General features: G+C 35.9%; 2 protein-coding genes across 14 annotated transcripts; both read right to left on the bottom strand.

The window, feature by feature from the left end:
* Nucleotides 1-16,920: 16,920 nt before the first annotated feature.
* On the bottom strand, nucleotides 16,921-18,702 carry LOC132633330 (fatty alcohol:caffeoyl-CoA acyltransferase). Its single transcript, XM_060349668.1, has one exon. The coding sequence runs from the start codon at nucleotides 18,450-18,452 to the stop codon at nucleotides 17,061-17,063; it is 1,392 nt and encodes a 463-aa protein (XP_060205651.1). The 5' UTR covers nucleotides 18,453-18,702; the 3' UTR covers nucleotides 16,921-17,060.
* Nucleotides 18,703-19,110: 408 nt separating this feature from the next.
* Nucleotides 19,111-25,286, bottom strand: LOC132633329 (pentatricopeptide repeat-containing protein At5g24830-like). Of its 13 annotated transcripts, none has more exons than XM_060349660.1 (9): nucleotides 25,131-25,286; nucleotides 24,894-25,039; nucleotides 24,493-24,651; nucleotides 21,311-22,893; nucleotides 20,962-21,208; nucleotides 20,699-20,782; nucleotides 20,546-20,628; nucleotides 19,691-20,285; nucleotides 19,111-19,608 (listed from the first exon to the last, which is right to left on the bottom strand). In XM_060349660.1, exons 1-4 carry the CDS (start codon nucleotides 25,137-25,139, stop codon nucleotides 21,468-21,470), a joined length of 1,740 nt encoding a protein of 579 aa, XP_060205643.1. In that variant the 5' UTR covers nucleotides 25,140-25,286; the 3' UTR covers nucleotides 19,111-19,608; nucleotides 19,691-20,285; nucleotides 20,546-20,628; nucleotides 20,699-20,782; nucleotides 20,962-21,208; nucleotides 21,311-21,467. The 13 variants fall into 13 exon arrangements, with proteins under 13 accessions (XP_060205643.1, XP_060205645.1, XP_060205644.1 ...); XM_060349662.1 differs by having other exon boundaries at nucleotides 19,691-19,801; XM_060349661.1 differs by having other exon boundaries at nucleotides 19,691-19,784.
* Between the last annotated feature and the right edge of the window lie 363 nt (nucleotides 25,287-25,649).

Raw genomic sequence — 25,649 nt, 5'->3', positions numbered from 1 at the left:
TAATACATGGCTTAGTTACGAGGGAATCTATGTATAATTGCAGGATTTAGTTATTCATGGACTAGTTATTCAACCATCTATCCCGTATAAAATAATGCATAGATTTCCTCATAACTTGTACATATATCAGTTATGCGGCTTTCTAAATTGTAAACCAAACACTAGGAGTGAATAGTTTTCAAAAACTGACTTAACCGACCAAATCGTACCGTACCGGATTAATTTTTAGGTTTCGTTTAATAAAACTGACAATTTTTATATAAATTTATAATCGTACCGAATAATTAGGTTGGTTTTAATTTTATAAAAATAATCCAAAAAAATATCAAACCATACCGAATAAGTTTATATGTGTACAATATATTCTATATATTAAATTTCAATATAATAAAATATTAATATTTCTGCCTTGGTTTCGGGATGATGAAAAACAACTACAATCCCACAACATAATTAACACCTAAAGTCTCAACTCTCAAATCTATTATGCTACTCTTGTTGAAATTAAATTAGTTCTAGCATTACGAGTAGTAACTAGCTTGTAAGCTACAAGGTATTCCAACGATCTTGGATAAAAAGTTACAAAGTACTATAAGCAGTCGCAGAGAGTGGCTCAAAAACGAGATGCGTTGTTAAACCCTAGTCAGGAAAAAAGGGGCTTTTCTTAAACCCTAGAGGGAAACTGAAAGAGACGAAGGGGTTTAAATTAGGGTATTTTAGTCATTTTGGCTCTTGATTTAAGGGGTTGTTTGGTAGCTAGCCAGGACTCCATTTCAATTTATGTGAACACATTTAACTAGGCACGAAGTTTAAGAAAATAGAGAAGAGTTTTAAATTTGTGGTTTAGAATGAGTGACATATATTTTGTGTAGCTATAAATCATTGCATAAAGGTAAATTATTTTTAAATATAGAAGAGGTCATTTTTTTACACTGATTAATAAGAAAATGAGTTCAGATAAATTGAAACAAAGTGAGTATTTCCTTATATGATACTAGTAGTTTTAATTTTTAGTGGCTCCCAAAAAAAGATTACACATTTTTATATTTAGTAAAAAATCAACTTTAAAGTTATATTTTTACCTTTAATAAAATGATTTTCTGATAAACAATTTTTATGGTTTGCTTGAGACCATAAGTTTTAAAATTCTTGATATTTTTAAAGCAATGGTTCCGATATAGACAAGTGATGGGAGAAAAACCCTAGCCGTCAACAAACCTTATTCGGCCAAAATGGCCAATCCGGCCGGTGGACAACCTCCACCGGTGGTTACTGATCCTAGTTCTTCAACATCTACCATATTACATTCTACTAAAACCGCACCCACAAATTTCCCTATAGAAAACCAACAAACCATTGCACCTAATACTCAAACTGCGCTTAACCTGCCTACTGAGTCAAAAAAGCCTTCCAACAATACCCAAACCTATGCTAATCTGTTAAAACCTATAACTATTGATACACAACACATACAAATTCCTTCCAAAACAGTTACATACATCAATGGAGAGCCACATGTTGCTTGGAAAACATCAGAGATACAACAAATGATTATAAAAGAAAATTTACAATATGCAGTAATTGGGAAATTTTCATACGACAATATTAACATTCAGGAATTACGCAAAGTAATACCAACTCAGTGTGGGATTAGAGGGGTTCCCATTATTGGACTACTTGATGAAAGACATATTTTGATCCGGTTGACTCTTCTGGAGGATTACGTAAGGATGATGTCCACTCCTGCATACTATCTGAAGGTTCATGATAGGTATTGCCAAATGAGACCTCTCATATGGGACCCTTGGTTCAAACCAAAAGAGGAAACATCAAGGGCTGTGGCTTGGATCAGCTTTCCAGAACTTCCTCCTATTTTTTTTGCTAAAGAAGTTGTATTCTCCATGGCGACATCTGTTGGAAAGCCTCTGATAGTGGATCTAGCAACAACAAATAAAACAAGGCCGAGCTGTGCAAAAGTGAAGGTAGAAGTGGATTTGTTAGCAAATTTGCCTAATAGGATACACATAGCAGAAGAAGATGAACAATCAGGAATAATAAAGTCTAAATGGGTCAAAATTAAGTATGACTATCTGCCTAAATACTGTACACATTGCAAACTACAAGGGCACAATGGAGGTGAATGTAGAGCTTTGCATCCAGAGTTGGAGAAACAATATAGAGAGGAAATCAAAAGAAACAGTGAGGAGGAGAAAAAATCATATCAAAGCAATACAAATAGTGGCAGGGTCGCAGGATTTGTACAAGCTAGACAGGAATGGATGCAAAGAAGGAAAAATAAGTACATTAAAGATAAAAGTGGAGTGATCTTGGGTGAAGTACAAGAGAACATACAGAGAGACAATGTGGTGGATACTCAAAATGCTTTTGCTGTGCTTGGAGAGGGAGATAGTAGAGAATCTGAAGAGCCAAGCAAAGCTGTAACAAAGGAGGAAACCAATGGTGAGGAGGTACAAAAGGCATGTAACACAAGTAAATCAGTACAAAGTACTACTTATGATACTGAAATAAGCAAGATGCAGTATAAAAGTGAGAAGCAATCTAATACGAGGGAATGGATTGAACAAAATTTTTATAAGAAGGGTGGTAAAGATAAACAGGGAGATGCAGAAAAGAATGAAGCAAGATTACAAGTAAATGATAGTCCAATAAAATCTATCACACGTGAGAAGGAGGAGGCAGAACAAGAAAATATACAAATTCAGTCAGCTATCAAGGGAAACAGCCAAAGAGAAGAGGAGAAGATTGAAGAAGAGACTGAAAACAATGCTGAAAGTTATAGTAATGACCATCAGGATGCCCAACTCAGGCAACAAGCAATAACATCAAAAATAAGCCCTGCAAAGGAAAATAAACAAAAAGGGGAGGGTAGGATACAGGCAGAGGAAAGGCATGAACAACAAGAGAAAACAACACATCAAAACCAAAGGGAAGTAGATGAGGCGTCAGCAACAAAAAGGAGAACACAAAACTCCATGGAGGATAATACACTGGGGATTGATTCAGGTCAGAGGAAAAATGTTCAAGGACATTTGGTAGTTCACTCACAAGAACTCCACTGTCATGAACAACACCTTGTACACAGAGAAGGAGATGATATGGGCATTCAGTCAATTGAGCAGAATATTCAAAGTGCAATAAGGGAGGGGGATATATCACCTAGACATGAAAAAACTATGGGAAAAAACAAAAAAGAAAATCCAAAGAGATACTAGTGTTCCACCAGCTGGGGGAGTACAAACGAGGAGAGCTATTAATAATCCTAGTAAGTCCAAATGAATGCTATCTTATGGAATATTAGGTCTGTAAACACTATGGAGGCTTTTCAAAGGCTGATCAAGATGCATCTCAAGTACAATTTTGGTTTTATTGGACTAATGGAGCCTTTCCAAGATGCTGACAAGATTGACTCTTACAGGGCAAGATTGGGACTACAGACTGCTATAGCCAATGTGTCTGGGAAAATATGGCTATTGGTGGATGAAATATTTGAAGTTACAGTACTGATGGATCATGTGCAGCATTTGACAGTTAAGTTAACAAGACAAAGTATACAAACTGAGCTGGTGGTGACTGTTGTATATGCTAAGTGTACACAGATGGAAAGATTAGAACTCTGGGAATCTTTAGAAGGGTTAACTGATTCAATTGGGGTCCCATGGATGGTAGGAGGGGACTTTAATGTGATTACATCTGAACAAGAGAAGTATGGAGGCCTACCAGTGGGGATCCAAGAGGTTCAGGATTTCACAGCTTGTATACAAAATTGTGAACTGAATGATTTGGGCTTTAAAGGAGGTAAATATACCTGGTGGAACGGTCAAAGTGGAGGGGACTGTATTTTCAAAAGGTTAGATAGGTGTTTGGGTAATCAGTTGCTGATGACTTCTTTTCCTGATATTGATATCACTCATTTGATTAGAAGTGGATCTGATCATGCCCCCCTATTGATCACTTATAAGGGGAATAGTGAACCAATTAAGAAAACTTTTAAATTTCTTAATTTTTGGATTAAAAATGAGACTTTTCTGGATACTGTGAGAGAGAATTGGAAAGCTGATTTCATGGCTAATCCATTTACCTTGTTTCATTACAAAATGAAAAAGGTGAAAGTAGCACTGACTCAATGGAGTAGAGATATTTTTGGCAATATTTTTCAGGAGATAGAGGCCCTAGAGGATGTCATTAAAGTGCATGAAATCCAATTTGAATTCCAACCTACTCCGGATAACAGGGCAAGACTACATAAAGTACAAGCTGAGCTGAATAAATATCTTCATTTAGAGGAGGAGTTTTGGAAACAAAAGGCTGGGATGCAGTGGTTTAATGATGGGGACAGAAATACTAAATTCTTCCATGCATATGTTCAAGGCAGGAGAAGGAGATTGCAATTGAGAAGAATACAGAATAATCAAGGTGATTGGGTTGAAAATAATACAGATATATCAGAAGAAGCTGTTAGGTTTTTCAGAGAGCAATTGTCAAAGGAGGAGGACCCTGCAGAGTTTGAGCTGCTTGATTATGTACCACATATGGTCTCTGAAGAAAGAAATGCTGCTATAAATGATATGCCAAGTATGGAAGAAGTGAGAAAGGTGGTTTTCAATCTCAATGGTGAGAGTGCAGGGGGACCTGATGGATTCACTGGTTTGTTTTATCAAGCCTGTTGGGATATAATAGGTGAAGACATAACAAACATGGTCAAGGCCTTTTTCTGTGGAGCAGAACTTCCCAGATTTATTACTCATACAAACTTGGTACTTTTACCTAAAAAGGATCAGATAAACACCTTTTCAGATATGAGGCCAATAAGTTTGAGTAATTTTGTAAATAAAATTTTTTATAGACTGATTCATGAAAGAATGCTTAATGAATTATCTGGCATTATTTCTTTGAATCAGGCTGGTTTTGTTAAAGGAAGGAGCATTGTGGAAAATGTGTTACTTACTCAGGAGATTATATCAGATATAAGGCTGAGAACCAAATATGCTAATGTAGTGATGAAGTTGGATATGACTAAGGCATATGACAGGGTGTCTTGGCTGTTTCTGACAAAGGTATTGCGAAAAATGGGCTTTTCTGAGCTACTAATTGACATGGTTTTTAGATTGATAAGCAATAATTGGTACTCAGTACTAATTAATGGGCAACAAAATGGATTTTTTCCGTCCTCTAGGGGGGTGAAACAAGGGGATCCTCTGTCTCCTACTCTATTTATTCTATCATCTGAGGTGTTGACAAGGAGTTTGAATGTCTTACATCAGGTTCCTCAATTCAGAGGTTTTGGAATGCCTAAGTGGAGTCCTAAGGTAAATCACCTTGCCTATGCAGATGACATGATAATTTTTTCATCAGTAGATGTTCTCTCATTGCAATTGATAATGGAGTTACTTAATAAGTATGAGAGTATTTCAGGGCAGAAAATCAACAAAGAAAAAAGTGCTGTATATATGCATCATAATGTCCCCATGGATATCAGTATTACAGTAGAGATTTGTACAGGGATAGAAAGAAAAGAATTTCCATTCATTTATTTGGGCTGTCCTATCTACTACTGTAGAAGGAAGAAGGAATTATACAAGGGCATTTTACTGAAGATTATGAATAAACTGCAAGCTTGGAAAGGTAAAATGATGTCTTTTGGAGGAAGAGCTATCCTAATTAAGCATGTATTACAGAGTCTCCCAGTACATTTGTTATCAGCAGTAAATCCCCCTAATTGTGTCATAAATCAGATGCATAAAATGTTTGCACAGTTTTTCTGGAGTAATACTGTTGGTGGTAAGAGTAGACATTGGGCATCATGGATTCACTTATGTACTCCAGTTCAGGAAGGGGGGTTAGGGTTTAGGTCTTTACATGATGTATCTATGGCTTTATACTGCAAGCTATGGTGGAATTTTAGAACAAAACTATCTTTGTGGAGTGCTTTCTTAAATAACAAATACTGTAAGAAAGAAAATGTTGTGGTAGTGCAATGGAAATATGGGTCACAAATATGGAAGAAGATGATTCAGGCTAGAGAGTTAATTGAGCATCAAATTTGGTGGCAAACAAAATTAGGAAACTCTCAGTTTTGGTTTGACAACTGGACAGGTCTAGGTGCATTATACTATGTGGTGCCAGGGGACTACTATGATGAATCCATTCAGAGTGTGAATCAGCTTGTTCAGAATGGAGAATGGAAATGACATGGATTGTCCATGGTGGTTATTGGAGACTAAAGGGGAATTTACAGTTAAATCTTCATGGGAATTCATCAGGCTGAGGGGTCAGAAGAGGGAGGTTTTTAACTATATGTGGATAAAGAAATTACCTTTTAAAATCTCCTTTTTCATATGGAGATGCTGGAAACTTAAACTGCCCCTGGATGATGTATTGAAAAGAATGCACTACAATATAGCATCTAAATGTTGGTGTTGTTCAAGTCCTCAAGAGGAGACAATCCAACATTTATTTGTTACATCCTTTTCTGCTAATAGGATTTGGTCCTACTTTTCTTCTTTTGCAGGTATAAATGTTGAAGGATTACAATTGCAGCAGATATTACTGAAATGGTGGCAAGTCTCTGCGAATGAGAGACTCAAACCAATCTTTCAAGCAATACCTGCTATAATTGTATGGGAGATTTGGCAAAGAAGAAATGCTATAAAGCATGGAGAGAGGAGATCAATTGGGAGATGTATATGTCTGATATACATAACAATCCAGAGACTTGTACTAGTGAGGAATCCTTCTATCAAACAACTACCAAGCAGATGGGGTGAACTGATTAAGTTGTTGGAGAATTGCAGACCAAGACTAAAGATGACCAAAGTCATTTGGCAATTACCTACAACAGGATGGGTAAAATGTAATACAGATGGGGCATCTAGGGGCAACCCAGTCAGAAGTTCCTATGGGTTTTGTGTTAGAGATGAAAAAGGAGACTTAATACATGCTCAGGCTGCAGAGATAGGGATTTATACAAACACAGAATCTGAGGTGATTGCTATTGTACAAGCTTTGAGATGGTGTAAAAGGAATCAGTTAAATAACATCATCATTCAGACTGATTCAAAGCTTCTACATCAAATTTTGGAAGAGGGTTGGAAACCACCATGGAGCATAGCGGTGTGGATTGAGGAGATCAGGAATCTAAAGGGCAACGCCCAGATTAGGTTTTCTCATATCCTAAGGGAGGGTAATAAATTAGCAGATTCTTTGGCAAATCAAGCTTTGAACAATGGAAATGTCACATGTCAAAATTTCATAGAATTAGATATTATCAGTAGAAGGATATTGAACAGTGACAAATCTCAAATCCCATATATCCGAATTAAAATTCTTAAGAACAGTTGAGTATCACAAATGTGGAAGCTCATAAGTCAACACAATCAGGACCAGAAAATACAGCTTATAGAGAGAAGAAGAGAGCAACAAAAAGGGAAAGCATACAAAGCAAGTTGCATACATCAATCTGGAGGAAATAAGAAAGCCAGGGATATTCTCACAGTAGCAACAAGTCACAATAGAAATGGAAAAACTGCAGATTTGGTACCTCGGTCCAAAGCCCAAAAAAAAAAAAAAACAATGGTCATCTGGGAAGTTGAGACACAGTTGGGGATGAAAGTAGATCTGCGACTCATTCTCACACACGAACAAAGAAAAATGAGATGCCAGATAGAATGGGAAGAAGGAAATGGAATCAACAGGTACTTACCAAAGGACATGAAGAGGAACGATGCAGCAGCCATGGCACAAGCTCAGCTCAACTCGGAGAAGAGCAGCTTGCATCGGAGAAGGGCATCGGAGAGGAATAGCTCATGGAAATGTTATCCCTCTTTCCAGTTTTGATGATGTCTACTGCTTTATTTTGTTGGACCCGGTTTTTGGCTTAGACTCATTTGAGTTTAAGTCGTGTTGACTATTAATAAAAAGCCCAACGTTGGGCATATTTCATTTAAAAAAAAAAAGTTTTAAAATTCTTTCTTTATTTCTCGTGTCAAGTCAAACAACTTCATATAAAATGAGACGGGAGAGTATCACATTTGATAGTTGGTTAGGAGGTAAGTTATTCATGTATAAAATTCATACGGTGTTTGATTGATTTAGAAACGCAAAACTAATGTATGTGTATACGTTATAAGGAATTTATGTAATTATTATGCATATAAGATGGAATAACTAATACATGGCTTAGTTACGAGGGAATCTATGTATAATTGCAGGAATAGTTATTCATGGACTAGTTATTCAACCATCTATCCCATATAAAATAATGCATAGATTTCCTCATAACTTGTACATATATCAGTTATGCGACTTTCTAAATTGTAAACCAAACACCAGGAGTGAATAGTTTTCAAAAACTGACTTAACCGACCAAATCGTACCGTACCTGATTAATTTTTAGGTTTCGTTTAATAAAACCGACAATTTTTATATAAATTTATAATCGTACCGAATAATTAGGTTGGTATTAATTTTATAAAATTAATCCAAAAAAATATCAAACCATACCGAATAAGTTTATATGTGTACAATATATTCTATATATTAAATTTCAATATAATAAAATATTAATATTTCTGCCTTGGTTTCGGGATGATGAAAAACAACTACAATCCCACAACATAATTAACACCTAAAGTCTCAACTCTCAAATCTATTATGCTACCCTTGTTGAAATTAAATTAGTTCTAGCATTACGAGTAGTAACTAGCTTGTAAGCTACAAGGTATTCCAACGATTTTGGATAAAAAGTTACAAAGTACTATATATCTTTCCTCTCAAGTGATTTTAAATTTCTCTTATTGGATACTTAATCTTAGTAGACTCAGATTCTGAGTCTGATCTTGATTGATTTTTGGCCCCTCGTGTGATCTAAATTATACTTTTTGTCTTTGCTTAACATTGTTTATAGTACCATAACATAGTGGGATCAATTTTTATCCTTATCGTTTTTTATGCCACTTACGAAACAAACAAATTTCATACTTACAATGTTCAGAAGAAATTTATTTAATAAGATATTCACAATAATTTAGTAGCGAAAATAGACCCATGTGAACAAGTTTCAAAATACAACTTCTCAACATAGTAGGACCTAAAAAAAATAGAAATATCCAATCATAAAAATGGACAACACCTATTTTGAGTTAAATCAACACTTTAGAATTCATCAAACACATAGTAGAGAAATATCTTTCATGCTACAACATCCGAGGCTCATACCAAGCATGACATTCAACTCTCAATCTCAAATACAAACTAGTTAAGTTTTTCAAGTTCAACATAAGTACTGAATTTAAAATATTACAAGACTTGGGCATGGACACTCCCAAAATAGTCAAGTCATTCAGCAAAATCAAGTTACAAAATATTAGTATCATGACCCAAATTTCATTCAAAAGTGCATATCTAAGTGTATCACATGTATCACGTACAAGTCCCCAAAAGTATACAAAATGAACATGCTAATGCAAATGTGATCTTCATCTAAGTTTCCAAAGAGTCTACTTCAAATGGTCATCCATAAGTCTCCCTCGAAACATCACTTGCGATAGTAACAAACTATCGCTAAGCATAAAGCTTAGTGTCACATAAACTTAACTAACATTTCATATAAAAAAAGTATGCTATGTAAGGAGTACATAAATAAATTCTAGAAATAAGCATATCAAAATCATCATCAAGTCTTTAAATGAAGGTACAATTGTTTCAAGAGAATCAAATATCAAATAATAAAATAGTTCAATATATCAATATTCAAAATCTCAAATGTCAAGAAGCTTTCCAAAGCTAATTCAAAGAGGTCCACAGATTAGTTAATTGAATAGTGAGCTATGTATCAAATATGAGTGCAAGAAGTAAATTCAAGACATAAGCTTATCCAATTTATCATCAATGTACGACACTTCAAGAGAACCACCAAACCATAAGATAGTTCAAGATACTAATAGTTCAAATACCAAGTGTCAAGAATGCTTTCGAAGCTAATTCATGAAACGTTAGTGAGCTACGTATCAAAAATGAGTCCAAGAACTAAATCCAAGGAATAGACTTATCAAAGTAAGCTATATACGATATCCAAGAGAATCAACTATCAACCCAAGAAGTAGTTCTAAATAACAATATTCATATCTCTAGTGTCAAGAAAGCTTCCCAAACTAATTCGAGAAAGTCATTCAGTTAGTTAATTTCACTCAACACATACGTCATGCCATCACATCAAGCATAATCAAATAACAAGAAGGACCGAAGCCCAAATCAAGAAGGGTCGTCACCCAATAATAAAGAGAATCATGAGCCATGTTGAAAGTGGCTTTCCACTCATACTCGAGAATGGACAAAAGTCCATTATCAAGATGAAATGTAAATCCAAAGTCAAGATGAGAAAGATCCGAAATCAAGAAGGGTCGTCACCCAATAATCAAGAGAATCAAGGGCCATGTTGAAAGTGCCTTTTCACTCATACTCGAAAATGAACAAAAGTCCATCGTCAAGACGAAATGTAAATCCAAAGTCAAGATGGGCAAGATCCGAACAATACCATGAGATATGTCATTATAAGTGACAAAGTCACTATCACAAGAAGGACAATGTCCCGACAAGAATGCAATAATGCTCAAGCAATCCGTATATGTGGGCGAATTAAGTCGTCTTACAAAACTACTTCACATAACACCAATGTGATTTTAACATACTCATAACTCAATTACAAAATTATACCCTCAATGATAATGTTATTATATTGAAGTGTCTCAAGATATTCTTTTTCAACCAACAAAGCAAGTAAACTATTAAAGTAGCAACAAAATTAATATGACGATAATTTAAAGTAGATACTATTTCACCAAAATTCAAGCTTCTCACAATATCTCAAACAAAATAAATTGAAAGAAAAGTTCAAGAGGTGCAAACCTTGGAAATTCAGTGCTTCTTGAGCTCAAATAAACATCAAGAAGTTATAAATGCCCAAAGCAACGATCAAATAAATATCGACTTTCTTAGCCAATTTTCCCTAGCTTGTACAAGTGTGTGTGTGTGTGTGTGTATATATATATATACACACCTTAAATACACAATCAAATGTCTATTTAAGTTCAATGGTTTCAACATGTCGAAACTAACATGATATCAGTGAAAATCACCCTAAACTATCAAAATAGAAATTTTGGACAGTACTACTGTCTTGTATTGTGGCTTAGTTTCGAAGGGGTAAACGGCAAAAATATACTTTGTGGTCTTAATGAAAGTTGTAGATATATGTCTTGGGGTTTCAGAGAAATTTAAATCACCCCATTATCAATTTCATACAAAAATATATGCTCAAAATACTAACAGTAGTACATGGAGGGTTTGTAAAACAGAATCTGGGCAGCATCTGTCCTATAGTTCGTCACCCCTTTTTGAGTAAATATAAGAAAAACTAGGTTTTGGAGCCTGAACAAAAATTGTAGATCTATGAAATAGCTTTCCAGATCATCTTGACTCACTAAAAATAAAATTTTATACAAGGAGATATGCTGCAAATACTAACAACTGTCCAGTTTAAAAACGAGTTTGGTAAACTTACCTCAAATGTGTGGAGTAGCTTGTGGGTCAACCAAAACAAGTCTTGTTGGTGTTTTAGTGGGAGAATTTGATGAGAGGAGAGGAGTTTTGGGGCCTCCTTTTTCTAGAGAAAACGAAATTTTGAGGAGGCAGAGAGATATGAGCCCAAAAGGTATTATATACTCCTTGGATAAGGATTGAAAGAAAAGGTGGTTGCCCAACTTTTATGTTTGGATAAATATGAAAGGGTGGCTACCCAAAATATTAAATATCTATTTAATTTTTTAATTTATTTAAGATAATAATAGTAGGAGTAGTTTACATAATTACACCATAACACTTCAAATAAGTTTCAAATATCGTCAAATTCACGTTTAGGAAGTGCGAAGTAAAATTTACCCTTACTATCAAGATATGGTCAATCGAAAATTCAAGTGTTAGTTTAAAAATTTTGGGGTGTTACAGGCTCAATTTCTCAAACTTCTCCAAGGACTTATACTAGAAGCCGAGCCAAGGACTTTCAAGCTTTAGAAGTCATGTTTATGGAGAATGAAGCTATAGAAGCACTTGAAGACAATGATTGGAGTGCCTTCAAGCTATAGGAGATAGCATGGAAGAGGAGCTCAAGAGCCAAAAAGTCCAAGGCCCAAAGCGCGCCTCTTAAAAAGCCCAAATGTTGATGTGTGGCTACAATTGTAAGCTTGAGAAGGTAAAAGCCGAAAGGTTGCTATTTATGCAAAGAGGCTATTCTTTAAAGACAAGCCATCATCCTTTGAGAAGACAACCAAACAAAACCCTTACTTCATTAAGGGTATTTTTGTAATAAGCTAGTTAGTCTTCTTAAGCATAGTAGTATAAATACTAGAGAAAAGGCCATAAATAGTCCCTTATCTACGGGAGTAGGTCTAAAATGATCCCTTAACTATACACTTACCGGTTTTAGTCCTTTAACTATCAAAAAACTTATCAAATTTGGTCTCAGTCTATTTTTTTATACAAACAGCGTACAAACTCATAAGCCTTCGTGAGATTAATCGCTAAACCATTCCTCAAACCTATATTTCTCTCTCCTTGCTTCTTTTCCCTCAAGTTCCTCTCGTTTAAAAAAAAAAAGAGCATTCTGGCACTGGTGTCGCTCTCGAGTCTCTAAAATTCGAAAAGACAAACTCAGGCACAAAATTTCTGTAACCATTCTTCTCAAACACTGCTAAAAAATTGGTAAAGACCGACGGATTCCGTCGGTTTTTTCAATAATTTTAAATCTTTTTTTTCATTTAAGAAAACTGATGGACTGTGTCGGTTATTTTTTGCACAAAAATGCACGAAAAAATATAGTTATTTTATATATTATTTTCTAAAATAAACCAATGGAGTCCGTCGGTTTTTTATTTTTATTTTTTTATAAAAAAACCGACGGAGATGGACTCCATCGGTTTTTAGAGCGAAAAAACAGTATAAATTAAATCAATGTAAGTATATGAACAAAAAATATCAGTGGTTTAGTGGTAAAGTCCTTTAATGCCAAGGAACATACCCGGGTTCGATTCCAAGTTCTTACATCTCATTCTTTAATTTCAAAAAAAAAAAAAACACGTCATTTTTTTTTATAACAAAACCGACGGACTAGGTCGGTTTTCCGTCGGTTACGAAACGCGAGAGAGAACTTGAGGAAAAAAGTTGAGGTTAAAGAATGAACTTGAGGAAAAAGAAGTAGGGAGAGAAATATAGGTCTGAGGAATGGTTTAACGATTAATCTCACGAAGGTTTGTGAGTTTGTATGCTGTTTGTAAAAAAAAAATAGACGGAGACCAAATTTGATAAGTTTTTGAATAGTTAAGGGACTAAAACCGGTAAGTGTATAGTTAAGGGACCATTTTAGACCTACTCCCATAGATAAGGGATTATTTGTGGCCTTTTCTCTATAAATACTACACTTGGGTTCGTTTGGTGTGAAGGATAAGCAAAAATAGTCCCGGGATAAAATTTTAGTGCCTCCTTATCCATGTTTGGTTGGAATAAAATTTCGGAATAACTAATTCCGGGATTAGTTATCCCGGGATTGTAGCCTTATTTTCTCCATCTTGAGGGTGGGATAAGCCCATCTTAAATATAATCCTAGGATAATTTATCCTTGTCCCTAATACCAAACGAGCCCTAAATGAGTGATAGTTTGTTTGGTAGAATTAGTGTAGTGCTAGTCTAGTAATTAGTGATAGTTAATTATTGTGGATTCCGTTGTTGGCTATTGAACCTTTTCCATTGATTTCATATTAGAGTTGTTCATTTACGGATTCATTTGATTCACTCTCAATTGAATTCAAATAGTATAGATTCATAAGTAAGAATCAATTAGGAGTGTTTGGATTTCATATATCCAAATTTGCTTATAACTCCTTTACTAATTGGGTCTTGTTTCTATCCCTCTTCTTCTCATCCCAATTTCTTCACTTCTCATTTTTAGTTTCCGCGTTTTTGTTGTTTGAATCCGTATCTTCCACAAGCCAGATCTTATCAATAAGTATGCATGATATCTTGTCTTTAACTTTTACTAGTTACTATTACATGATGTTCTTAAAAAAAAAAAAAAAACTAAAATAAACAGAACCGTACCAATAACGAAGAGAAACTGAGATGCAGGGACGGTTTCGAAAAGCCTAGTTTTGGTTCTACAAAATAAAATAATCGATATGATATAAATTTATAAAGTAACGTCCGAATCTTATCACTGACACCCCTGCCAAACACCGTATTAATTTTATATATGAATAACTTACCTCATAATCAGCTACCAAACGCAGCAATACTTATGCAGAATTTAATATGTGCATAACTCACCTCCCAGCCAGTTATCAAAGGATACTAAATAATTAAACATTGCATAGCTAATAACAGGAGGTTATGGTTTTCATTTGATATGCGGGGAGTAAAGTGAGAATCACTCAAAATATTATATAAATTTACTCATAATTAATGTGCATTATTACTAATAGCAGCATAAATCTAAGGAACGACCAAACAACAAGTGTGTCACTCTCAATTTCACCCCTTCTCCTCCTTCATTTTTGTTTTAAAAAAAAAATAAAAAATCTCCCTCTTCTTTCATTTTTTTTTTTTCGAGTTCTCTATAGTTTTCCCAATTTCGTGGCTGAATCTCATGGTTGCTGAGAAAATACTCCCAGGCCGAAGCCTCGATTTTCTTTTAATCTCCTTTTGTTAGCAGTTGTACCTTTCACCGCAGAAATTGAGGAAGTCAAGTGAGTATTACGGATCATAGCTGGTGGTTTCTCTTTCATTTTATGTTGATTATTGTTTGTTTCTGCCCCTTCCTTGATTTTTTTTTACCCATTGTCGACTTCTTCTCCAACCCATTCACAAAACGCATGTTTATCTGAATTTAAGTAATAGTTTTGGGTGGTGCCGTTTCCTATACCGGTCCTCTATTTCCTTTGAAGTGTAGAGGTCTGCTTTTCTTTGCATACTACATACTATTTGTTATAAGTCATGTTCAACTTTTTAATAGAATGGTCCATTCTTTCGAAGTAAATATGTTTTAAAAGATTTTGGTTTCTGATTTGGCTTTGGTATTTTCTTGAGCCGAGGTCTATCGGAAACCGCCTTTCTACCTCGGTAAAGTCTGCGTACACACTAGCCTCTCCAGACTCCACTTGTGGAATTACATTGAGTATGTTGTTGTTGTATTTGGCGTTGTATGAGGAGTGTGGTAATTTGATTTTCGTGATGACAGTGGAATTTTTTTAATAGTTCAGGACTGAATCGAGCAGCTGAAAATTGATACTGGGAGGCGACAGTTACAGATTAGCTGAATGGTCATCCGAAGCCGGTGGGAATTAAGAAAGCATTGTTATCTTATGCAAGTAAAGCTCCGAAATGAGAAAGTCGAGATATTTGGAATTGTTTGTTGACATGGACAAACTTAGCAAAAATCAAGACCAACTTTTCACTTGGAATGATGCAGCAATCTTGGAAAAAAAATGCTGTATGAGGAAAATCACATAAACACTTGGGGAAGCTGATGGAAAATCAAGTGCACAACACGTGAACTTTAGCCTTTCGTAAGTTTTTTTAACCTTGAGTGGCGGTAAGACGTTTTTTGTTAACTTTGTTAAACCTTAAGGATGTTTTGTGCTTACATAGATATTTAAAGGATGGAGCTTAAGTTTGGGGTACTGTCTAGGGAAGTTTTTGGCCAATAGGATGATATTTTCTTCTATCAAGCAGATTTGATGAGCTTCCACAATCAATATAATGTTTGCTCTAGTAGTATCAGCCTATCAGGTTAATAACCAAAGACTGAATTGTGAAAGCCATCCTATATCAAGGATACATTCTTGAAGGCTCTCTTACTAAGAAGATCGAAAAGTGATTTCTACTTAAGAGCGGAATAAGTGACTCCTTCACACTCCCAAATCATTAGCTCCAACTTAAGATAGATAAAGGTGTCATACAATTCTTTTTACTTTTTGTACAATATGAAGATATCTTATTTTGTCCAATTTATCACATTTGCATTGCATATAGCAAGTTCATTCTTCAATCTTAAATGTGACTTCTTTGAGCTCTTTTTAAAGAAGCTAAAAGAATTCAAACTTCTGTCCTATCTCTCTCAATTGGTAATGTTGTGGATACGACTATTGAGAAATAACTATGAATGACAGAGAAACTATGCCAAAAAAATTATCTATGACTGATAGGAACTCAACCTAGGACAAGTTATTGCTGGCCATTTTACTTGGAAATAAGATCTGTTCTAAAGTCTGCACAAATACAAGTAATGTAGAATATCCTTTTCATGCAAATGATTTCTCTTAGGCCATTATACATGAATGAGAAGCGGACTACCAGTATTTCTTTGGATTTGATAACTTGCAAGTCTTTGCATGAATGTGAAATTTCCTAGATTAACTCTGATGATTCAGTGGATTATTTCATTTCAAAATAAGACCTTCAAATTATTTTGGCAATTTAATGAGTATAGAGATTTCGAGAAATTAAGATAGTTGTGTGGTAATTCTAAAATTTAAGCCCGGTTCTTAAACTTTGCATTTTAGCTACAGAGTGCAACTCTTGAGAAGCAGATTCGGGGTTACTTTTTTGTGTGGTGAGGCAATGACTATGTTTATTTCTCGACATTTTTGAAAGAAACTTGGAGTGTATCTAAGAGGTAAATAATTATATTAGTTCAGACCAATGTTTAGCCTTAAGTAATTTCTACTTTGATTTAAAATTTTCCAGTGAATCCCAAGAATACCCGTATTTACTTTTGAAGTAAGAATTCTCTTGGTGAGAATTTTGAATTCACCCGCAAAAATAATTTTTATGTGCAGATGACTTCAGTTCGCGAGAAAGGAAAAGAGACGTGTTCTTTATTGCAATTTCAGCAAACGTACATGTTCAAGACTGGGTAAAAAGACAATAGTTGGTTGAAGCCAAAATGGCCCAAATAGTAAAAAGGAAATGGAGAAAGTGCTTTGGTGAGATGCAATTTAACATAGCAATTGATGGCCTGCGGTACTTGAATCCAAGATGCAGAAAAGGTCTCTGAATCTATGGCAAGCAGCCTCTGGCAAACAAATGCAGACCAGCATGGTTCCATCAGAATCATCAACTCCATCCCCTCCTTGTGGCAAGAAAACACAAACCTGTGGGGTCGGTGTCAGATCTATTGGGCCTGCATAAATGGGTCTTCCCCAACCAAAATCGGCAGATTCATACATTGAGAATCTGGTCCATTGGGTTATGGTGAGCTTCCCACCAAATTCTAGCCTTGTAGGCCTATTAACTTGGATATAATCAACTGTGGATCTCAAATATTCCTCGGAGATGGAAAGCCTTGCGTTTCGAACCAAATATGTGGTATCAGAAAGAGGCCCATTAACAAGGCCTGATACAGTGCTAGTGGCACATGCCACACATACTGCATTCCCATAGAAGCCTTGTTTCAGTGGTGGATTTGTAAGCCTTGATCTGCCATTTACCGAAAATGTTAGCCTGAGCTCGTAGTCAAGAGGCCTAACATCTAGTGCCTTGACCCATGATCTCCACACATGAGCAGCCATTGCATCAAAGGTAGAAATACCAACTGATTGGGATTGGGCCAAGCTCTTGAGATGAGCTTGGTACTCTCGGCTAACACGATAACACTTTTGAACTGGCTTGACTACCCAAAGACTCCTCGTTAGACTTGATAAATCATCCATTCTCTTGAATTCAATATGTGGGTGTTGAATCAATGGTGGATCACGAGGCCTAAGTATTTCTCGATCCCAACAAGGTTTGGGATTGACTGTCAATGTGTTCAATCTTGCAGTGGCAGCCCAAGCACTTAGGAACTGCATTGCTCCAACCCCATCACAAAGACAGTGGCAAATCCTTAACCCAAGACTAAATCCACCACAGCTGAACTGTGTCACTTGTGCTATCAGCAATGGCATATCAATCACTTTGTATTGTTCTTCATTTGGAAAGCTGTAAACCAAGTTTGTCCATGCAGGATTTGGCACGCTTAAATCTCCAAGATTGACTAAGGTCATTTCTGAACGTGCCTCAACCAAAAGCACACCTTGGTTAGGTCCAAAAAACACTTCTAACTTGCCATCTGCTGTTTCTCGTAGCCTACCCAAGAAAGGATAATATGGCACCAGTACACTTGCAAGAGCTTCTTTTAACACTTTGATGACACCTGGTTTCCTGGATCGGTAGAAGTATATGGTTGGAGTAAAAACGCGAGCTCCAATCATATCATCTAGATTTGAGAGGTAAAGGCTATCACCATTGGATGCAGGGATGGGGCTTGCAGGTAATATTGGAGAAATAGAATTGATGGTTAGAGGTATTTCAAGTTGAGGAAATTGGAGTTCTTCAACCCCTGGAGCCATGATACCTTTTAGCAGTTCATGAGATCTTGTTAGGAGACACTAAAATATCCCAAAACTATGGCCAAGAAAACTTCCAAGTTAAAGACTATGAAGAGTTTTCCAGATATTTAGTAGGTGAAGAGTAAGTAGAAAGTAAAACTATTCATAGTCTTTGGAGTGTCAAAGACTATATTTTGCTGTGGTTGTTGATTCCGATAGTTAATTGGTCATGAAACATAGTATACTATAATCTCAGATAATAGCAAAAAGAAAAAGCTCAAACTCAGATGATACAAAATGGATGCACGCACCAACCTTGTATTTTAGGCTTGATATCATATAGTACTATTTATTTATCCTACTTTTGTCTGAAGTACATTAACTCATGTACTGTTTTAAAATTGGACCCCAAAAATAGCAATGCGTCTTCGCGACAAAGCATTAGCATACTGTTGACCTGGCATGTAAAGTTATCTCCATGATTCATCATCATTGCCAAATGATATTAAATGGAAAAATATTCTTCCATCGTGTGACTACTCAATTTGAAAAGTGAAAGCACATTTCATTTAGCATATGGTCTAAGAAATGCTCTTCAAAACCAATATCTTCTAAAGCAACTTCCAAAGATACAATAAACATATTCCATATTTAAGGCAAAAAATGAGAGAGCAGTGTGTTTGCTGTTAATGACATAAAGATATAGATGCTTTACATAACCTACATTATTTGATTTGTTCTGTCAAAGATTCACGAGTACCAAAACCAACAGTTTCATGTAGAGTACATTGATTCCTTGGACTTAAAGTCCATACCACTGGCCAAAAAATCAACTTCAAACCTTACCACTAAACTAGAAACTTGGTAGCAAAAAAAAAAATATATTGACTTCATAATAGGATTCTTCTTTTTGAAGGACAAGGGGAGGACCTGGACGACGGGACAGTAACAAATGAGAACTAAATGCCCGTTCGTTTTATAAAGATATTATACGGCTCAACATTTTAGTGCAACTGTGTTCTTCTCCTACATTATCGTCTTCTCCTATGCTCTTTTCCGAGGCTAATCTGAAGATGAACATTGTGGAGTTCATCATCGGGAACCCTCAAGTCCAAGCCTTGCACTTAACCAATTACAGACCTCGTGCATCTCCCGTGGCACTGTGTAATGATCTAGCCTGGAGAATAGGAGGATGTTAATTTACACAACACTTCCAAAGCCATGAGAAATAACTTTGGGAAGAGAAACACAAAGTATACCCGTCATAGGCTTTTAATGCAAGATTCCAAAATCCAGCTGTGCACAGGATATGAGTAGACCTCTCTCCATATCTATAAGGAACAACTTCATCACCTATAAATGATCAATACCTGGTAAATATAGAATTGCATATACATTCAAAGTTCAGATGATGTACAATTGTTTTGTGTTACAAGCTGAAAGCAACAAGAGTCCTTTTTTCTTCGATCAACATCAACAAAGGTTTGTTCGTAGGAGTTCAAGGACTACTTGAGATGCCAGTTATCCAAATAAGTAGAATACCCCAGGAATACAAAGGACAAATGGTCTCAATAGGATAGGCCCAATTTACTAGTCTGGTTTTATAAAGACGAATAACTCCAGTTTAAGAGTGTTTTTATATCCTTCATAGAGTAAGAACACTATATGATGCAATTTAAGCAATTGTCCATACAATGAATATTAGCTCATGAAAAGGAAAGTGTTATTTGTCTAACCTGCAGCTTTCTTCATTATTGGTATCTCTTACTTGGTATGAATGAGTGAAAACGAGATTAGGTATTGCAGAACAGAGGTTAAGACCCTTGAGAATTCAAGTTATGCCATGAATGAGAGCTAAACATAATGAACAAGGATCAGATACCATAACAACAACAACAACAACAACAAAAACCCCAGTGTAATCCCACAAGTGGAGTCTGGGGAGGGTAATATGTACACAGCCTTAGGGTAGAGAGGCAATTTCCGATTGACCGTCGACAACCCTCCTCCTTTATCTGGGCTTGGGACCAGCAATGTAAATGAGCTCACACAGGCGGAGGTCTAGATACCATATATAATTAAAATGGTTTGAAATCAATAATTCCAATACTTACACATTTCATGACATAGTAGAACTGGCAAAGATACGGCCCATCTTGAAGCCTCGTGTGGTCCTTCAATTTTGCTCTTCAATTTCCTGCAGAAAGACTAGTTAACAACTACAAGTATGCTCATATTATCTGAGCAAGAATTAAAAAATGACTAACCATAATGTCTCTCCCTCCCTCCATCCCTCTCCCCCTCTCTCTGTTTATTATCCAAAAGCTCTACAAAGCTACTCAGACAAATATCTGCACAATCTGTAGAGTCAATTTGTGCATTATCTATAGTGCAGATAGCACTACACATCACTACTTAGATAACAGAGAATAAATATTAGTGCAGATAGTATTACACATCACTACTTAGATAACAGAGAATAAAGATATACTGGAAGAATTTTTGTTTGAGAAATGAATTGAAAGCACACCTTCAACTTGCAAGCCAACCACTTAGACGTGCAATAGCCCTTAAGTTGACGAGTTTTTTTTTTTTTTTTGAGACTGGTAACATGCTTAAGTTGACGAGTTAAGGGTTCCAATTTCCATATTTTCCCTAGGCAAAGCAAATTTCCGAGTAGCAGGTTCAGTTGATAACAAGTTTGCGACATGTGAAACTGAAGCATCTAAGCCTTCAAAATCGTGGACTGTTATCAGAAAGTTCTCCCATGTCAAACCCTGGAATAAGATGCAGACCATGTCAGAGTTTTCCAGGTTCATTCTTACATGCAGTGAAGGAAATCCAACGTGCAGTGCAAAGATTACACCAACTAAACATACCTCCAGGAGACAGAGACAGCTGCTGCTACAAGGACAACGCTTCGGGACCTAAAATCTGTAAGCCAACCATGCGCAAAAGCCTGAAGTAGGTTTCTCTTCTGGAATAAATACTTTTATAGTTGCCCTTAACTTCACAATAATTCTTGGGAACATGTTCTCATCTAGGCATTGTCATTAACCACTTTTGGTAAAGGTCAAAGACTTTATTAAATTCTCTCATTCTGCAGTATCTTTTCATGAGTATCAGAAAGGGAACATGATCAACTGCTAAACCAGATGCCAGTAACTTGCCAAAAAGCTTGTCTGCCTCTTTCATCATACCTTGTACACAAAACAACTTAAGTAGTTCCGTGTAAGTAATTACATCTGGCTGACAACCTTTTCTCAGCATTTCATCATGTAGCTGAAGTGCTGAGAGAAGCAGTCCAAGATTACAAGCAGCACCAATCAACAGATTGTAAGTGACTGAATCAGGTGTAAGACCATATAAAAGCATCTCCTTCTCCAAAGACTGAGCTGCAGAAAAATTACCTGACTTTATCTGTGCATAAATTAATGCATTAAATGTATATATGTTTGGTATAACACCAAAAGCAACCATTTTTTCTCTAATATATGAAGCTTTTTGTATATCTCCACATCTGCCATAACCATCAATTATAACATTCCAAACAAGTGGTTCAGGTATAATGGAATTCTCTAAAATGTAATCAAGAAAACAATTGGCTCTATCAATCTCCTTGTTAATACATAGGCTCTGTATTATAATTTTGTACGTGATTTGATCTGGGATGACACCCATTCTTGTCATAACATCGTAGACATAACAAGCATCATTGGTCTTTCCTTGTTTGCAGAGTTCTCCAACAAGAGTGTTGTAAGAAAAAACATCTGGAACGAAACCAAGCTTTAACATTTCACAACAATACTTATATGCAGTGCCCACGTCATGGCTCAAACAGAATCCATGGATAACAACATTATAAGAAACTTTATCAACTTGGGTACACTCTTTTAACATCCTCTCCCAAAAAGCAAGAGCTTGATCAGTATCTCCATTTTTAAAGCAGCCATCCATCATTATGGTTGATGTAATTAAGTCTGAGCTCCCCCCTTCATGATTTTTGCTTAATAATTTATGGAAAAGATTTTTCGCCTCCTCCAACAACCCCTTCTTACAAAGCGCATGAACAAGGATGTTACAAGTTACTCTGTTTGGTAAAATTCCATGGTTGGCCATAGTAGAAAAGGTGTTTAGAGCTTTATCAACGTCATTCATCACGCAATAACCCCTTATTAAAGAGTTGTACGCAGCACAGGTGGGAGAAGGACCCCTATATAACATACCTCTAACAACCCATTCTGCCTTCTCCAACTCACCCTTTTTGCACAGTCCATTGATGAGATAATTGTGTGTGATAACATCAGGAACAATACTATTCTGTATCATGTTCCACCAAAGTGATAAAGCTGCTCCCAGTTTACCATCTAGACACATAGCTCTAACAACATATGCATCTTTATTGAAATTTATTTCCACGGTGCAGTTACTAATGCCTGCTTCAGTCGACGATATTCTTTCCCTGCAAAGTTCAGGGTAATTACCTTTAATGATATTGGGGACTTGGAAAAGAAGCCAACATGCTCAAATTCAACAAGAAACAGTCTAAAGGCACGGGATTGAAGTTACAACTTCCATTGACATTACAGAACAAAAGAAAAGTAAATCTTCTCTCACATTTAATTGACTTGTCCTCAGAAAAAAATGAGAAGGTGTGAAATCTGGACTTAAGCATCAATATAGAACTAAGACACGTTATATCGGAAAAACACAAAAAGTCAGGTGTTTAGACATAAGTAAGCTTTAATTCCAAGTTTAGTCTATGCAAGCAATAAAAAAAGGGGGGGGGGGGGGGGGGGGGAGGGTTTTATGTGCGCCTATTTTTAACTTAAATATTGTGGTTTTTCAACACGAAGCTAGCGCTCAGTTCAGGCATCATGAGGTCATTGAGAGGGGGAGGGGGGACCAAAGCTCATGGAAAGTAGTCAGGATGAAATTGTTGCTGATGTGATCACTAGCATCCAGCCTAATAGATTACTTCCCTTGAGAATGTCTCTCACATTGACACCCCTGCAGATTTATTTCCTAGGAATCATCATTGAAATGCTTGCTTCAAGAATTTGATATACAGCTGCTAGTAATGTTAAAGTCAGTTCTCCGAATTATCTTTTCTTTTACATTATGGATTTATCGACATGATTTAAATGGATAGAGCACATTGTCAGAATTTAACTCCCCAGCCAGTTAACTACTGCAAAGGAAGCTAATAACATCCAAAGGTAGTTTGGCAGGGCAAAAACAGAGCAAACAAGTTAGCAATGAATTCATGCTGAATATTTTAACTTGTTTACTCCAATGGTACAGTGCAGTAGACAAGTACCTACGACACAACATACCCAGTGTAGTCCCACAAGTGGGGTCTAGGGAGGATAGGACAAGTACCTAACCAACAAAATTACTTGTCTGCATCCAGTATAGAGTTTATGAACATTATTGTCCTAAAATACATATAACAATATTAGAAAGTAAAGCTGGAAAAGTCATATCTCTCATTATCAGTTTGTTACTCTTTTCAAAGGTCTCACTTTATGATCAGGAAAGGTACAGTCATGTCACATGAACACAAAACAAAAAGCATAGATTTTCACAAATGATCCTGATTACATACACATTATCAAGGAACACGAAACCCAACATTCACTTGCAGACTCTGTGAACTAGGAAATGAGTATTTTGATAAGCATCTTTTTGGATTCGTTTCAGAAATTTGCCATCCTTCAAAATAACTAGTTGATTAAAGAAATGACAGAAGAAAACAATTGATCCCTCTTTTCTATACTATGCAATGTAAGTCGGCTCATAAAATCGATCAATCACGACGAAAACTCATATTGACAGCTACTTTGACCTATTTGCAGTTGCCAAATATCCATGTTTCAAATTCATAAATATTCTCATATCGAAATCATATGCCACTTGCAATTATCAATTAAAGAACCACTAGAAAGGGACTTTTCACCTTATTGGCACTAAAACTACTCTCTTCTGGCTCTAAATACAAATCAAAAGTCAAGCTTATGAATTCAAATTTAAAAAATACTGACAAAATTCAAAAACAAACCTCATACTCTTCAGACGATCCAAACTACGCTTTAACATCGAATCCAACATGTTGAAACCCACTGTCGAATCCCCTTCCTGATTCGAATCGTTCCCCTTAGACGACCAATCTTTGGATCCTTGCTCGTCCCGATTCACATTTTGCACTACATTATCTTGTCTACACATAAAATTACAATAATAATAATAATAATCAACTTTTGGCAAAGAAATTGGGTTGAAAAAAAAAAGGAAGAGATAATGAAAGTAATGCAAAAATAGCTGACAGATATATAACATATGTATAAATTCATGTATAATTTGTGTGTAACTATGCAAAATCAGTGTAATTTATGTATACCGGCTAGGAAAAGTAAACAGTGAATCAGGCCGGCTATTTGTGTAAAGATCTCATAATTATACCTCATGTATATGACATCCAAATTAGCTTTGGAGCAGAATAAATCAGCAAAATCGTGAAAAATGCAGTCTTTGATGATGTCTAGGGTTTGAAAACTACCGTTCAGTAACCGAAGAAGAAACTGAGATTCCTCCGAGACAAGTAATAGCTGAAAATTAAATAAATAAATAAATAAATAATGAGAAAAAATGTATTTTAACGGAAAAAGAGCATTAAATTATAGATTTTTGAGGACTTACGGGCTGCATTTGGAGTGGATGACGGCGGACTCAGTTCTAAAGTGGCCTGAGACGGAGACGGAGAAAGTGCAACTGAAAATAAAGGACAAACTGGACCAGAAAAAAAAATAAAGGCCAATTTGGTCAAATACAAGAGTCAAATTTACCTACAAGTATGATTTATAATTCAAATTTACCCTCCATTAAAGTTTGGGATCAAGTTTAGCATACTTGATAAATTTGCCCTTATATAAATAGAAGTCTAACTTGAACTTCTCAACACAAAAAAATCGGATCCACATAAACTCCCAAACTCAATTCTTTTTTTAACCCATAACCCGTTTCCCAATCCCAATTCTCTTAACCTGTCTCCACAATCCTAGTTCATTTTATTTTTTTAACCCGTAATCCGTTTCCCAATCTCAATTCTCTTAACCCGTCTCCATAACCCTAGTTCATTTTATTTTAGAAAGAGGGGGAACTCAAGAGAAACAGAACGACAATCAACAATTTTGTTCTCCATCGAAAAGGGTCATCGGT

The sequence above is a fragment of the Lycium barbarum genome, chromosome 3 (genome assembly GCF_019175385.1).
Source record: "Lycium barbarum isolate Lr01 chromosome 3, ASM1917538v2, whole genome shotgun sequence".
NCBI lineage: Eukaryota > Viridiplantae > Streptophyta > Magnoliopsida > Solanales > Solanaceae > Lycium > Lycium barbarum.
Note: the sequence above shows the minus strand (reverse complement) of the source record. Positions and strands in the feature narration are given on the sequence as shown.